The sequence below is a fragment of the Cheilinus undulatus genome, linkage group 5, assembly GCF_018320785.1.
Source record: "Cheilinus undulatus linkage group 5, ASM1832078v1, whole genome shotgun sequence".
NCBI classification, from domain to species: domain Eukaryota; kingdom Metazoa; phylum Chordata; class Actinopteri; order Labriformes; family Labridae; genus Cheilinus; species Cheilinus undulatus.
The window spans coordinates 47,945,355-47,961,007 of NC_054869.1; the positions used below are offsets into that span (position 1 = coordinate 47,945,355).

General features: G+C 39.3%; 1 protein-coding gene across 2 annotated transcripts in view; it reads right to left on the reverse strand.

Moving 5' to 3' along the window:
- The window catches only part of niban2b (niban apoptosis regulator 2b), a 61,474-nt gene that overhangs the window by 19,593 nt on the left and 26,228 nt on the right, over nucleotides 1-15,653 (reverse strand). For both annotated transcript variants that reach the window (XM_041788540.1, XM_041788539.1), the window contains exons 2-5: nucleotides 13,935-14,065; nucleotides 11,898-12,026; nucleotides 11,702-11,807; nucleotides 8,525-8,692 (exon numbers count right to left, since the gene is read on the reverse strand). In XM_041788540.1, the coding sequence (XP_041644474.1) occupies nucleotides 8,525-8,692; nucleotides 11,702-11,807; nucleotides 11,898-12,026; nucleotides 13,935-14,065 (534 nt within the window). The remainder of the gene's footprint in view (nucleotides 1-8,524; nucleotides 8,693-11,701; nucleotides 11,808-11,897; nucleotides 12,027-13,934; nucleotides 14,066-15,653) is intronic.

Below are 15,653 nucleotides of genomic sequence, written 5' to 3' on the forward strand. Positions count from 1 at the left end.
ATGTTCGGATGGAGTGTGAGAAAGACCTGTGCTCACAAAGACAGGAAGTGTCTGTGAGCGAGGGGGTTGGGCATCAACGGGACCAGAGACAGGAAGTGGGGGTCATTATTTTGACTGCCTCTGATGGTATGAGAGGATTTCAAACAGACCCCAAAATTAGGATTTCCATGCTCTTTTTCTAACATAAAAACACTGACAGTTTCTCCTGCTGAATAACTTCATTAGAAATCCCTCATACGTCTTGGATTCACCCCAAGACTTCTTTCAAGACTTCCATTTCAGTGGGTTATTCAATAAAGCTCACCACAATTAACCTTCTCTTCAAGAAATCCTGCAGTCATCTGTGGCAAGCACGCTGAAAACAAGACTCAAATCAAACACCGATTCTGAAGAATCTTGAAAAGAAAACGTCTTAAATTGCAATAAAGCTAAGAGGTCTAAAGATAAACTGATCTGAGTCAAAGACCAATCCTTCCATCACAGATCTGAGTGCATCTGTCCATGGAGCCCTGAATCAATGAAAATGTCACAAACTGGTCAATGCTAACCTGACACGCCAGATGGATGTGTTTTACACATCCATCTGGGAAAGCTTCAATAGGAAACGTTTGAGAAAAGGCAGAGGATTTGAAAAAAACTCAGTGTGATTGGATGAACATTCTGTCTATCACATCTCTACGGGCCAATCAGAGCAACAAAACACGTGCTGTAGCAACTATCGAGCTCCGCGTGCGCAGCTAGTGAGGAATAACGCGAAACATGGCGACTATAGACATGTAAGTACTTGACTTTTGTCGTTTTTGGAAAGAAAACAACTCACTGCTGTTCTTTGTTCTTCTTTTAATGAAGAAATGTCATTAAGTTCTGATAAAACTGGGGCTTTAGCAGCGTCCATGCTAATCTCTTCCTCCATAACTGCACCAGCTCTTGCTGCTGCTTGTTTACATCACAACTCTGCTGCACCTGAAAGTGCTGCCCCTCGTAGCTGATTGGTCCTGTCACTTTCTAACCGGGCCCAAACAGTTCAGATGGGAGCTTTGCAAGATGGATTCGCCAGTGAAAAACAAGGAAACAGGCATACCCATCTGCTTTGCATTGGCTAGGTCAATGCACCATACATTAAAAAAATTACTTACTCAGGCTCATGTTTTGCATGCTGTGTTGTGAACCAAGTTTAACTGCACCAAAGCCATGTTGACCTTTTACCTCTCCATTAGAAATATACTATAAATGCCTATTATTATTATTATTATTATTATTGCATTTCAATTATCAAAAGTTAGAAAGGGTCCCAAATAACTGAGCAGTACCATCCTACTTTTTTGGCACCTTTTTCCCCTTTGCTCCCCATGTTTTCTTATACTTAGACGTGTAGTGGCTCATTAACCAAACAACAGTGTTTACAGTCTCAACAAAGAGAAAAATTGGTTCTTTTATAAATAAGCTTTTAATGATTTCTGTCACCAGTTTGAACTTTCTGCTGCAGTGGCTGAAACAGCACAGACTCACGCTGCCTGTGATGTCAAATCGTATCCTCTACAGTCCACCCACCAAGTGAGGGTATGGGTGTCTAAACTATTTAGGGGCAAGGTTGTTATAGTTAACTAAAACTAACTAAATAACTAAAACTAAAATTCAAAAATAATTTTAGTTAACTGAAACTAAATAAAAACAAAGCTTCACCAAAAAACAAAACAAAAACGAACTAAAATGGTATAGTGCGCTTTAAAAACTAACTAAAATAAAATAAAAATGGAGACAAATTATCCTTAGTTTTAGTCTTTGACATACCTGTACTGCCTGGCAGCTACACCCAAGTCTGGTGAGTGTAAAATTGCCTGATCTGATTGGTTAAGACTTCACACAGTGGTAATTTTATGTCTGGAGTTTTATTCAAACATCATCATTAAATAAACAAAATGATAAGTGAAGAGTAGCCTGTTTTAATATGTTTTAAAGAATGTATGACGCTCACTCAGCTCTGACATCTATCTGTAAAAAACTAAAACTAACACTAAAACTAATAAAAACTAAACTAAAACAAAGCATTTTTGCAAAATAAAAACTAAGCTAAACTAACAAACCAGTAGTCAAAACTAATAAAAACTAAACTGAAATTGAACACAAAAAGTGAAAACAAAATAGAAATAAAAACTAATGAAAAATCCAAAACTATTATAACCTTGTTTAAGGGTTTACCATACCGAACTGTACTATCAAACTGAACAATGCTGCATAAATATTTATTTTTCTATCAGTTCAAGCCCACAATCCTGGTCAAACTCTCCAGCTAAGCTCTAACAAAGCCCCTGTATCCTCAGTGGTTGCTCTTAATGACTACTGTCCTGCTGCCACAATGCTCTTTAATCTGATGGAAAAAATGGTGAACAGGGATCATCGATAGCACCTTGTATGAAAAGAATACAGTGTGAATAATTTGGTCTAGAAAACAGGGTTAAAGCTGTCCAGAGGCTGTGCCAGGTAAACTCACATATAACCTGAGTTTCTGTTAAACTGCATCAGCCGGTCTTTGGCCGGTTTCATTGGCAGATGTCTGGCAGATAAAAATATTTACAGTCAAAATGTTTGGCTGAAAAATACCAGATAAGTAAATAGTGAATAAGTACATAGAAGATATGTTGCAAGAATCCTTTTAAATAAACTCAAATAGTGGTGGGACTCGATTAAAAAAATTAATCTAATTAATTAGAGGCTTTGTAATTAATTAATCTCAATCGCATATCAATATTTGACACAAGAAGCAATTGAAATGGATTGTGGTATATGACTGAATCAATGAATAGACACATAAATGAGCTTAAACAACAAAATCGTGTTGATTTTCATCAAGTGTTAACATAAAGTGCAATATGAATAAGAAATATCATGATTGCATTGTTTAATTTTCCTTCTGCATGGCAGTTCATAATTTGGGTCAGACGACGCTATCTGTAGCACCGCTTCTAGCCCCTTCTACCACCGAGAGTGGTCGACAGTCCACTTCAATCCATTTTGCCAGTGAGTTTGTTAATTTGTCAGTTGTGGACTTACTCATTTTAGCTCTGAACCCAGTCATCTTGTCGAGTGTGGACTGGCGACACTGCCTGCTCGAACTAGGAACGTTGTCTGTGCTAGCTGTGCTTAAATTGTCTGTGCTAAAATTTTACCAGGACACTCTTGAAAACTACACTTTAGTGAGGTTTTCCTGGTTAAATATCATCAGCAGTATGGAGGGAGAAGCTGAAACAAAAAGAAGTGTAGACAGCTGAGAGGCCTAAACACCGATGCCGCAGCCAAGTGACAGAAGGCCTCCTCCGAGCGGGGTTTAGTGGACTTCAATGAGTGAGTAAATCTACATATGATCAATTCTTAGATAAAGTTGAAGTGTATTAAACACAGAACCACGTCATGTTGAACGGCATGGACCGCTTGGGGCTGATAGCAAGGGCTCCATCAGTCCTCACTGAAGCTGGTTGTTCATGCTTGGGGCATCCTGGCTAATTAGCAGCAGCAATGTAGGAAGAGCCATCGAGGAGAGGAGGAGTGGACCGAACTCTCCATTGTGGAGCTTTTGTCTTTTCAGGACTACTCCTAATAAACCATGACAGTTGGATTTACAGCTTTAGTGAAGGTTACAGTCGACATCATCATGAGGACTGATACTGGACAACTTAAGGTAAGAGTTTTTTTTTTTAGGTTTTCCAGACTACCAGAGGGGGCAATGAGAAACCTGTTATGGATTAAGCTGATGTTTTTTCCCTGCATGACCAATGAAGGTGTGTGGGTGTAACTTTGGTCAACCAAGATTTTCTTTGGTTGACTACAGCCCTAATTCCCGCTCACGTTTTAGTGCAGACTTTAAGCTGTATCACATGGTTTCTGAATTATGTATTTTGCTGCTGTTAAATGCAGCAAAACAGTGTTAAGACAAACATCCGGTAGTTGTAAACGCTTCCAAAATTCTTGAGGACTAAAAGTCATTATGTCTGGAGACGGCCAAGTCTAGCAGAAACTGTGCATGTGACAGACGCATTGAGTAGTACTGTACAGTTTGGTAGCATGGTGCAATTGCAATTATACTGGACAATATTGTGCTTATAATTTCAATATCAAACATAAATGGTATTATGAGTCTACTTGCTTGGTTATAGTTTTAAAGTGTGTGTTTCTCAACTCAAAATATACAACTATAAAGTAGCATAAAACATACAAAACCTAGAGTTTTTACAGAGATGCTTTCAAATAACCTGACACTTTCCAATATTTTTCCCCTACTGAAAATTGAAGGTACTACTACAATGTTGCAATAGTAGCACTGCAGTAAACATAAAGGCCTTTGTGCAGAAATTTTTGTAAACCTTCTAATAACTACTTAAAGAGAAAATAATAGGAGCCTTTTATGTGGTTATGTCATTGTACAAATCAATTGTGATTTTAATCAGAGTAACTGCGCAGCACAAGAATATTGTTTACTCTATTATGGTTTGCTCAAGACTGGACCAGGTAAGTCCTCGGCTCATTTCTGGCCCTCACAGGTGAAGTCAACCCTGCAGCGCCATTTTCCTCTGACTGAGGTCTAACTGTGCAGCACAATGACTGCTTGACCTTAGGTGAGATTTCTGCAGCCGCATGTGTTGAACAGAACTGTAAAGAGTGCAGGCAGGTCCGTGTGAGCCGCTCTGTGTGCCACTCTCTGAAAACATACTGGTTCATTCAGCTTCACATACGTCATGCAGCTGGCCCTGTCACGGCTCAGGCATGTTCACTATTACTGCTGCTTCCTCTTTCACGTTCCTCACATCAGCGCTCTGCTCTGCTGACACACATTCACACTGGAGGTGGAAAAGAGCCGCACAATGTATGTTTCATGGTGTTAATATTCTATTTTTTTTTATTTTTAAGGGACCTTAAACCAGGACCCAAAGAGACCTTTAAACTGAGGAACAATCTTAGACATGCTAAGGGAATTTGAAGACACTCCAACAGAGCAGACCTTACCACACAGTACTCTAAACAATGTACCGTTGTTAGTCTAAATAGTAAAACACTCAGTACCTTCAGGTCATTCAGTAATTATAGATGAATGTCTCCATATGTTCTCTTTCTTATTCCTTTGTTTTTAATCTTTATTTTGATCCACTTTTCATAGACTGTTTTAACAATTATATCCTATTTTCTCTCCACATGATGTTTTAAAGTCTTGTCAGAAACAGTTTAGTCACCTTGCTGCTAAAATCTGCTACCTGAATAAACTTACCTTGCCAGAATATTGCATGGCGTGAAGAGCAGTTGTTAATCGCTGCAAAAGCTGTGCAACATTATCGCTCCATTTAAAGATCGCCTTAATAGGGACTGATATCAGTTTTAACCATCCTGTATTTGTGGTAATCCTTAGCGCTTTGTTTGGATGTGAGTTTGATATCTGATTACTCTGACTGCATACAGAGGTGGACTGGGCGGTCCTCATTCAGACTGGACTAGTTGTGTAGATGCAACAGACACTGGCAGGCTTTAAACAGCTGACATGATCTGCCTCCAGAAAGAAGCATGGTGTTATTTATGTTCATCCAGCCTAGTTTTGAGTGATGGGAACTGTTCCTCCTTTACAGCTTAGGAATAAGAAATGGCCTTTTGGCTCCCAACAGTGTTAACATCATGTCTAAACCTTTGACTAATCATGTTTGTTTACTACCTTTCTTTCTAAGAGGAAGATCAGACTAGGTAAAATACAGGTGCCTGTAAAGGTGTCCTTACTCTTCATCTTCTCACTCTGGTTCAGTACACACAACCACAATTATGGGGAAGACTGCTGACTTGACTATTGTAACATCTAGTGTTTGCATTTCAATTATAAACATTTCATGTCTATCATATTGGCCCCATCCCAACAGCACCACCTTAACAAGCATCATTTTGTTTCAACTATTCTATGTAATGTACCTTTAATTTGTTTAAAATAAAATTGAGTAAGCTTCAAACATGAGTGAGATTTAGTTTGTTTTGCAGTTTTGATCCATCCTAATATTTGTTGGTGTAATACCACAAAGAATAACTCAATCCTACGCTGCACTTAACATGTCACACATGTGTCATACAGCTGTTTCACAGTTTACATTTTAGGAAGTAGGCTGTCAGAGTGTGGCTGCATCATTTCTTCTGGTTTTGTCTGTTTGCAAAGCTGTACCTGCTAATCTTCACTCTGCACTGATATTTTAACACACTGCTCACAGTCACAGATGCCTTTGTGTTCTTTCCAGCTGACAATAACACACCGTCTGTGTGTGTGTGTGTGTGTGTATGTGTGTGAGAGAGAGAGAATGTGAGAGCAGGTCTGCTGGGTAAACCGTCTGTTAATAAAGCCTCTGTGAGAGTAAACAGCCCAGGTGAAGTTTGAACAAAGCCTCATTCAGACGTGACAGCTTCCTCTTCACTCTTACACCACGCATATCAGAGCTGAGTGCCATGGCAACCAGGTAAATATGTCATGGCATTACATCATCAGGTATTTACTCTGATTTCTACATTCAGACCAGAGCCAGATTCACACTCACAGTGACTTGAGCTGGTAACACATCAGACATTAGATTTCTAAATCTCTGCTTTAAAAATGTGGGAGGCCACCAACATAAGAACAGTTTCAACTGTTTTTAACATTCTAATCAGAGATACATGGTAAATACTAGGGGTGGAAGAAAAAATCGATACAGCATAGTATCGTGATATTTTGTCTGGTGATATATCGTATCAGCCACAAAGTATCAATTTTTTCAAAATAATTGCTAATATGAACTGAACTCTATGATAATGGAAAAATAAAATCAACTGTTTGTTGAGTGAGGTTGTCAAAGGTGACGGTCTCAGAGCAGGAGAAAGTTAGTGAGAAACATGGTAGCGCCAGGGGAAGGACATTAGGCATGCAAGCAGGGCATGAATGAGATGGACGTGACATGAGGTTTGCAAGAAGTGCTACATGAAAATAAAACACTCCAGAAATACGACAAACATGAGGGGAAGACTAATGCTAAACCTGCTAAACAGTTGAAAAAGTGGTATACATTGCAATATATCACAGTACGTAGTATCACAATACTCATGGTATTGCAAAATGTTTAAAGTTGCAATAATAGCGAATTGTGACTGAAGTATCGTGATAATATCGTATCGTGGGGCCACTAGTGATTCCCACCCCTAGTATATACCACTACCAACAAATAACTGGCCATTTTTGAAAACATCTAACTCATATTACTTGGGCTGTTTATGGTGCTCACATGTAGCATGGCGAAACAAAGCAAATTATGAAGTTAAACCAAACGATATCAGATCAGTGCATAAACTTGTTTACTTGCTGATACCAATACCTGCATTTTAAGCAGTATCGGATGTATTCCCAATACTGGTATCGGAATCGGGACAACTCTACATGGTGTCACCGGTGTACAGCCTTTTGATAAAAGAGTAAAACAGCAGTAGCCACTTGCTTAAGCACCAAACATGAGACTAACGCCAGAGTGCCAACTCATCAGATGTTTGAAAACTGCAGAACATCTGTCAGAGATCAAGACAAAGGCAAAACTATCAATGACAAAATCTGCCAGCTCCGTTTGGTGTGTTTTCATTCACAGTCTGATCAATAACATCAGGAACAGAAGTTTAACCGCAGACATTACTGAGGGTTAAGGATGACCTTAACATTCTTTTAGTGCTGCATGCAAACACTGTGATTGTGATCACAATATAATCCCTAAATGCTATCATGAGTATACTTTCTTGGTTATGGAAGATAGATTAGAAAAAACAATGTTCTCCCACCAGCTCAAATCAAACTGATTTCTTCCAGTTGAGTTCTTAAGATTTTCTCTTGTTTTGAATCAAACTTTTAAATTCTAACATGTTTGGTCAATTCAAACCTTTCAGGTGAAAATAAATTCCACGTCTTCCTGTTGTGGCTTCTGTGGAAGGCTGAGCCGAGCCTTGACAAAGAACTTGATGGAATAGATTAAAAATCCAGTTCAATGACTTGATCCTGGGGCGAAACTTGTGACAAGAAGAGACTCGAAAATGACAGCAATGGTTTCAGTATAAGGAGTTTCTACATTTAGCAGCATTTATTCTTCCCATGGAGTATAGAAAGCTGATTTCTTTCATTTCTACCTCCAAACAGACTACAGACGATCACTAATTGTCCTAGACAACGAAGGCCCTGAAGCAGGATCAGAGAATTCCTGCCCCCCCTTTTAACCCAAATTGTCTCTGGAATGCACACAGAGCACATTGCCCAGCATGTTTGAAGAGCAGATCTTTACACTCAGTCTCTTCCTCAGAGATGTTGGAGTGCTAAAACTGCAGGCACAGACTGAATTAAAGCACTTAAGTCCAAACTAATCCCAGAAACCTTCCCCAGGGCATCATGGAGGCTCTTTTTTCAACACATACATGTAAACTGTGACATAAACTCTCCATTCAGAATTAAATAGTGGTCATAGATCTTCATTTCCAGATGTTACTGGTGAGCAGAACTCACCATCGTTGCTGTGTCGGACGCAGTCCTGCAGCACGGCATGCCACTTCTGCTGCTCTTTCTCCGTCGTCACACAGAAGTAGTAATGGCGGGTGTACGGGTGCCACAGGATCAGAGGGAAGTGGGTTGGACATTTAAGGAAAGGTGAACTTCCCACCTTGGCTTTTACACCTGAAAAACATGAACATAAGCATATGGAGGAGTCTGATGCAAGTATGACCTGCCTGCAGGTCAGGGGAGTCAGTTATCGCTCTCTAATACCTTTCAGAGACATATTTTTATCTGTTAGCCTTTCCTGATTTTACCTACATTTACTTTGGAAATACATTTTTCAGTTTTCTAAGTTAATTGAAAAACTATTCGTACAAAAATTAGATTCTTTTATTGAGAAACATGATTTGTTAAATGAAAGGCAATATGGCTATAGAGAATGAGATGGTTAAACTCAAAAAATGGTTTGACATGAATAAATTGTCAGTAAATCGGAGTAAAGCTAAGTTTATGGTGTTCACAAATAGAAAAAAGGATGAAAACATCTTGTTGTCTATTAATTGAGTTGTGATTAAAAAAGGTGTCAGAAATTCATTTTTTGGGTGCAACAGTGGATGAAAATTTAACATGGAGACCACATATTGCTTATATTCTAAATAAGGTGTCAAAAAATATTTCTGTTTTAAGAAAAGCAAAATAGATTATAAATCAATGAGGATTTTGTATTGTTCGCTAATTATGCCATATTTAAGTTATTGTAGTGAAATTTGGGGAAAACACCTATATTAGCAGCACAAAGCTATTGTTTTTGTTACAGAAAAGAGCCATAAGAATAATGTACAATGTTGATTTCAGGGAATACACAAATGAGTTGTCTGTAAAGTCAGGTTTGTTGAAGTTTAAAGAGATGGTTGAATTAGGGACATTATTAGTTTTGACTGGTAGGATCAGAGCAAGAAGTGGACTGTTGCCTGCAAATCTGCAGAGATTATTTGTTTTAGTTTCATGGGACGACAAGCATAGAAGAAAATTTAATTTCAAACACCAAATGTCGAGGACTAATACAAAACAGATGTGTATTTCTGTTGTTGGTGTGAAAATGTGGAATTCACTGACAGTAGAAGAAAAGGGCTGTAAAACATTTTTCAGTTTAAGAAGATGTATAAGCAGAGAATATGGAAATTATATAAAAAAGCATGTCGTGATGGAATAGCTTTATTTATGGATTTTTCAGTTTTGTTTATTTTAATTGGACTCATGTACACTGGTTTATTATAACATCAATTCGTCTGATGTAAGCAGTTACTTGTTTATGAAAGGTGCAGGTATAAGTTCGCTTTTCAATCACTGTATTGGAATGAATAAATAAAATGAAATGAAATGAAATAAAAAGAAATGAAACATTTTGACTGAGAAGTTCCATCGAAAAGGTATAGACGTAATTTTCCTGTTTGAACGCTCCTGTCCTTTTGGGCTGACTTCTTTCCAATTGTTTTAAGGTGGGAATGATGCATGTTGTTGCTTTGAGGCATTTGAACAAGTTATAAAGTCCTTACCAATGAATACTCTTTAGGGATCAACATAAATAAAAATTAAAATCACTTGAAATGGGGTTAAGACTGGACTCAAAATGTCCATTTACAGGGCACTATTTCACAAGAGACACCAGGTTTTCTGGAGACTTGTGAGGGTCTGCTTTAAAATAAAAGAGAGTAAGTGACAGAGGCTACACCCACATTATCACAGTTTGTTTAAACAGCATGACTTCTGCTCTTTCGCTGCTGGCAACCAAATTCCTTTGATTTACAGAAAAAGTGAAACTTATGACATTCAGCTGACCGTGCAGAAATAGAGCTTTTTCACTTCCTAATTTGGTTATTTTTGTGATATCTGCCCCTCCCTAGATTAGTCACATCCTGACACGTCCGTGTTTCCGGATAAACAAACATTAACCCTGGTTGGTCGTTTTTACTCCAACAGGGAGCTATTCCAGTTCAGCCTTGGTGTTTATGATGCTGAGTTTCTGTGCAGTAAATTGTTTCAATTCTTTTGAAGGTAAACAGTTATTTTAGCATGCTCAGAGTTCTTGAACAGTCACGCTGTGTAAAGCATGGAGTCAGATTCATTCCAAAACTTGACACTGCTTTCAAGAGCACTCGTCTTATTGAAATGCCAATTAAACTTTTACAATCACAGCATGTCTGCTTGAACAGATGATGTACAGAGGGTCATGGAGCTGCTTTAACCAGGCAGCAGACTGTGGCAGGTTCACACACATCACCTCTGCTTTTAAGTTTAAAGGATTAAAAATGTGATATTTACGTGAGCAGCTGCTTAGCTGAGGGCCTCTCTGCCCTGCAGACACTGACGCTCTTTACATTAGTCCATTTAAAATGTGAACAATTAAAAAGGAACCCTGACGCATCTAACATAAAGAATTTAAAACTAAACAGCCAATACATCACCATGCACTTGCACCATGAACAATAGAAATATTCTATATAATGCACAGTGTGGCATGATATAGCATTTCAGCACGGTACGGCATGACTAGCACAACGCAACATGATGCAGTACAATCCAGAACAATTCCGTACGATGCAATACAACGGGGCAAAATGTGGCACAATGCAACAAAATGCAAAATAATGCATCACGATGCAGCGTGATGCATAGCAATGCAGCACAATGTAGCAAAATGCAACACGATGCAGAGCAATGCAAAACAGGACCCAATGCAACAGGATGCAGCACAAGATGGCATGATGGGGCACAATGTGTGGATCCGCGCTCTTGTGGATTGCATGAGTTAAATCAGCCCCCCCCACCCCAATGCTGTTGCCCACTGAGTATTTTCAAACCGAGTAGAGACCAGATGCGCTGCTCAGGTCATTCACCCCATCGGCTAACTTCTTGTTCTGAATTGAGGACTATTTAATAAAAACTGTATTCTATAAAGTGTATTACTAGCTTTTTTTGTTTGCAACCCACATACTTTGCTCTGCTGCTCATCCCACAAATGCATGCTCCTTACAGATGTAGCACCATTTGAGAGGGAAATAAATAAACTTTCCAACAGTATAAGATTTATTGCTAATAAGCATTGTTACAAAAAAGAAATAATCTACCAAACACACATTTCCTTACCCTTTGTGCTAAGTTTAATTATCACCTGTTGCTCCTCCTTACCTGGCAGGCTGTTGCTGATCAGATCGAGGTATTGATCCATGGATGTTAGCACTTTGTATCCGGCACAGTTAATGGTCCCTTTAGGATTGAGGTTTCTGTCATGGGACTGAAGTTTCAGACAGGAGTCAGAGTTAATCCATTAGGCAAAGACTCGAACCAATATTTTATTAGACTTTACTGTATGTCTTAAACTCACAGCTTTGTTGTCATAGTAGTTGATGTTGTAGGAGTCTGGAACAAAGAGGAAGCGGTTCCTCCATTTTTTGTTTTCCTCAAGGTACTGAAAGAGCGAACCGGAGAAGATAGACTTGTTCTCCAGAGGAATCTGTGGGGGAAAAAAGGAAAAAAAGACACATTGTCCTTTTTTATTTTTCACAGAGATTACAGATTCCCCTGGCATGGAGGCGATCAGTATCAAGTGACCTAGTCCTGCAAACCTCCTACTACACATTTTGCCAGGTGAAGGGAGACAAGGGTCTTGAGGAACCAAATGTTCCACATATCTAAAAAGAGGCAGATACCGTAACAACAAGCGAGGCTGGACAGGAAACACAAGCAGGATCAGGGTTTACTTTGACAAACTGGATTGAAGCAAACTGGACCACTCTGTTGACATGGACCATACATGAGTGATGTGTGACTCAGCTCGTCCAGGTTTTAGATGGAGGCTTTTAATCCGTGCCTGGTGCAGTTAGTTACTATGTGAGCTTGTAAACTTTCTTACTGCATGGATGTGCCACTACTTCAGGGACTCAGAAATAGCCTAAGAGTGCTTCCAATTACTCTGAAGACTTGGCATAGTCGTAAACAGCAGAAAAAATTGGCATTTTGATAAACTCTCTCTATGCAGAAATCCTACCCTCTTGCCCCTCATCTGGAGATCTCTGCTGTGTTGTGATGCCAGCTTTACAAGCTGCAGTCTGTCTTTGAAATCTCCCAAAGGTGTAAAAAAGTTAGACCTTTCTAAAAAGTCCACAAAGTGCAGTTTCTGTACTGCTGTGTCGCTCCTTTAGTCTGCACGTCTACTAGCTGTAATACAGTAGTTTAATCCAGTTCAAAAGTGGCACCATTCCTGTCAGTGTGGTTTAGGTCACCCTGTATTATCAGTGGATATCAGCTGAAAAGTTAATTATCAGGCTAAGTCCTCAAAAACCACCAAATGAATCCATCTTCTGCGGGAATGGGCAAAGGGGTCGAATGCTAAACAAGCTGGGTGGCAGGTGAAAGGTTAACAAAAATTTGTCATCCTTTTTTTTAGGGATGCATGATATCAGTATGTTATTGTATGGGCAGATATGAAAATTCCTGCCAATATTTACAAACAATATTTTGCCTATGAAAATCAGCCTAATTCAGCTGTAAATATTGGCTGTTTGAACAAAGAAGTCATTGGAGTTTTAGGGTGGACAAACAGACCTATGTCAGCTGAAGTCTTTTTCTTTGTTCATTATCATTCCTTACACTATAAAGTCTGTTTAATGGTCTAATATGTGTTAAGAACTTCATCCTCAAATAACATATTATAGCATTTTAGGACTGAATTACATTTAAATATCAGTATCCATATTGGTATCAGCTATATTTTGTAAATGTTGACATATCAGATATCTGCAAAAATCCTATCTTTTATGTTCAAGTTGACCCTGGTGTGTTGATTGGAAATGCTTAAAAGAAACAGAGAGCGCTTGCACTTGCAGTTTACCAACCTTGTTAGACCGATGCCTTTTGGGTTGAAGCCTTCAGCAGGGTGATTCTTAAATGGGTTGGATAATCTTGATGAAGGTAACAAGCCATGTTGGTCAATTAAAGATGTGATTTAACTACAAGCGTTTCTGGAGCTCAACGTTTGCTTCAAGACTTTATTTATCCTCCATGCACCTCAGCAGCTAATGTGTCAGGAACACAGACTTCAGCTCTTGATTGGAAATGCTCAAATTACAGTAACAATGCAATAGGGATTAACCGTGCAGTGCTGCTTCTTTGTCTTAAAATTCTGTGCTTTTGAGGCTTCCTTCTCTTCATAAAAATCCTTCATGTGAATGGGATAGACAAAAGGAAAGTCTAAAAATATTACTGTTCCCCTCTTTAAACACATCTGTTCTCTATAAAGTTCAAAGGTAAAAAGTGAGGACACATGTTGGCAGGTTGTTTGGATATTTTCTGCTGGGTAAATACAAAAGTTTGGAGTCTGAGCTCAGATCCTTGAGAGATGGTTGGACGGAGGGGGGTTTACCTTGCGGTGCAGCAGCTGCGGTTGTGGGCCGCCTCCTCCTTCTATGTCAAAGCGAACTTTGTTGAAGAGAGCCACGGCATACTGCTTCTCATAGAGACGCCCAAACTCCCCCATCACCTCCCCGGTACGAGCTGAAACACAGAGAAAACACAAAACACACAGTTAGGACTTGCAATATCCAATGGCAAATTATGTGTGTAGGTCTAATATTTACATAGTGGATCCTGAAACAAGGGCAAATCATTGTGTTTAAAACAATGACAACAGCAACTTCAGTTCAGAGTCTTTCAATATTCATAGAGTAATTTCTCAGTGCTAATCTGACAAGATTGCCCTGCTGCATAACCCAAAAGTGCTTGAGGTCATGAACTGATGGTCGGACATTTTCCTTCAGGATTTTCAAGCAGAGAGCAGAATTCCTGGTTCCATCAATTATGGCAAGTGGTCCAGGTCCTGAAGCAGCAAAGCAGCCCCAGACCATCACACTGCCACCACCATGATGGACTGTTGGCATGATGTTCTTTTGATCAAATGCCGAGTTATTTTTACGCCAAATGTAACGGGACGCACACCTTCCAGAAAGTTCAACTTTTGTCTCATCAGTCCACAGAATATTTCTCAAACAGTTTTGGGGGACTTTAAGATGTTTCTTGGCAAATGTGAGACAAGCCTTTGTGTTCTTTTTTGTCAGCAGTGGTTTTGGCCTTTGAACTCTCCCATGGATGCCATTTTTGCCCAGTGTCTTTCTTATGGTTGAGTCATGAACTCTGACCTTAACTGAGGCCAGTGAGGCCTGCAGTTCTTTGGATGTCGTTCTGGGTCCTTTTGTGACCTCCTGGATGAGTCGTCGTTGCACTCTTGGAGTCATTTTGGTTGGCTGACCACTCCTGGGAAGGTTCACCACTGTTCCCAGTTTTCTCCATTTGTGGTTAATGGCTCTGACCGTGGTTTGCTGGAGTCCCAGAGCCTTGGAAATGGTTTTGTAACTCTTTCCCAAACTGATAGATTTTAATCACATTGTTTCTCATTTGTTCTTGATTTCTTTGCATTGTGGAATGATGTGTTTCTTTCTGAGATCCTGTAGCCTACTTCACTCTGTCCGACAGCTTCTATTTAAGTGATTTCTTGATTCAACAAATCTGGCAGTAATCAGGCCTGGGTGTGGCCAATGAAACTGAGCTCATATATGCAAAAAAATCAGGAATCAGAAAGGGGGCAAATACTTTTTCACGACACTGTAGGTCTAAAATAATTTGCTAGTCTTCCACAGCACAGTCAGTGCATAAAGTTTACACCAGTATTGGAATGGTGTTCAGTATCGTCCAACACCTTACCGTACTGGAATTGGTACCAGGAAGGAAAAAAGGATTGGAACATCTCTAAGTAAAATACATTATTTCTTCAAATAAAACAAGCCTATTTCTGAATGCTACATGTGTAACCCCCTGACTGTGAATTCCATAATATGTAAGCATCAAGCTAAGAAAAAGACATGTATCTTGGTCCATCACACACTGAACAGCTTGTTCAGTCTTTTTTTTGTTGTTGTCATTACTGTGGAAACATTAACATCTTCTTTCCTCTCTGTGATGCATCACCATCTGTTATCATTTAATATTTTACAGGCTTGCGAAAGTGAATGAAGCTCCATGTCTATTTGCTTATGTACTGAGAAAGTGTGAGGTGATGTGGCTGTTTGAAGGAATTCCAAGTAACTTT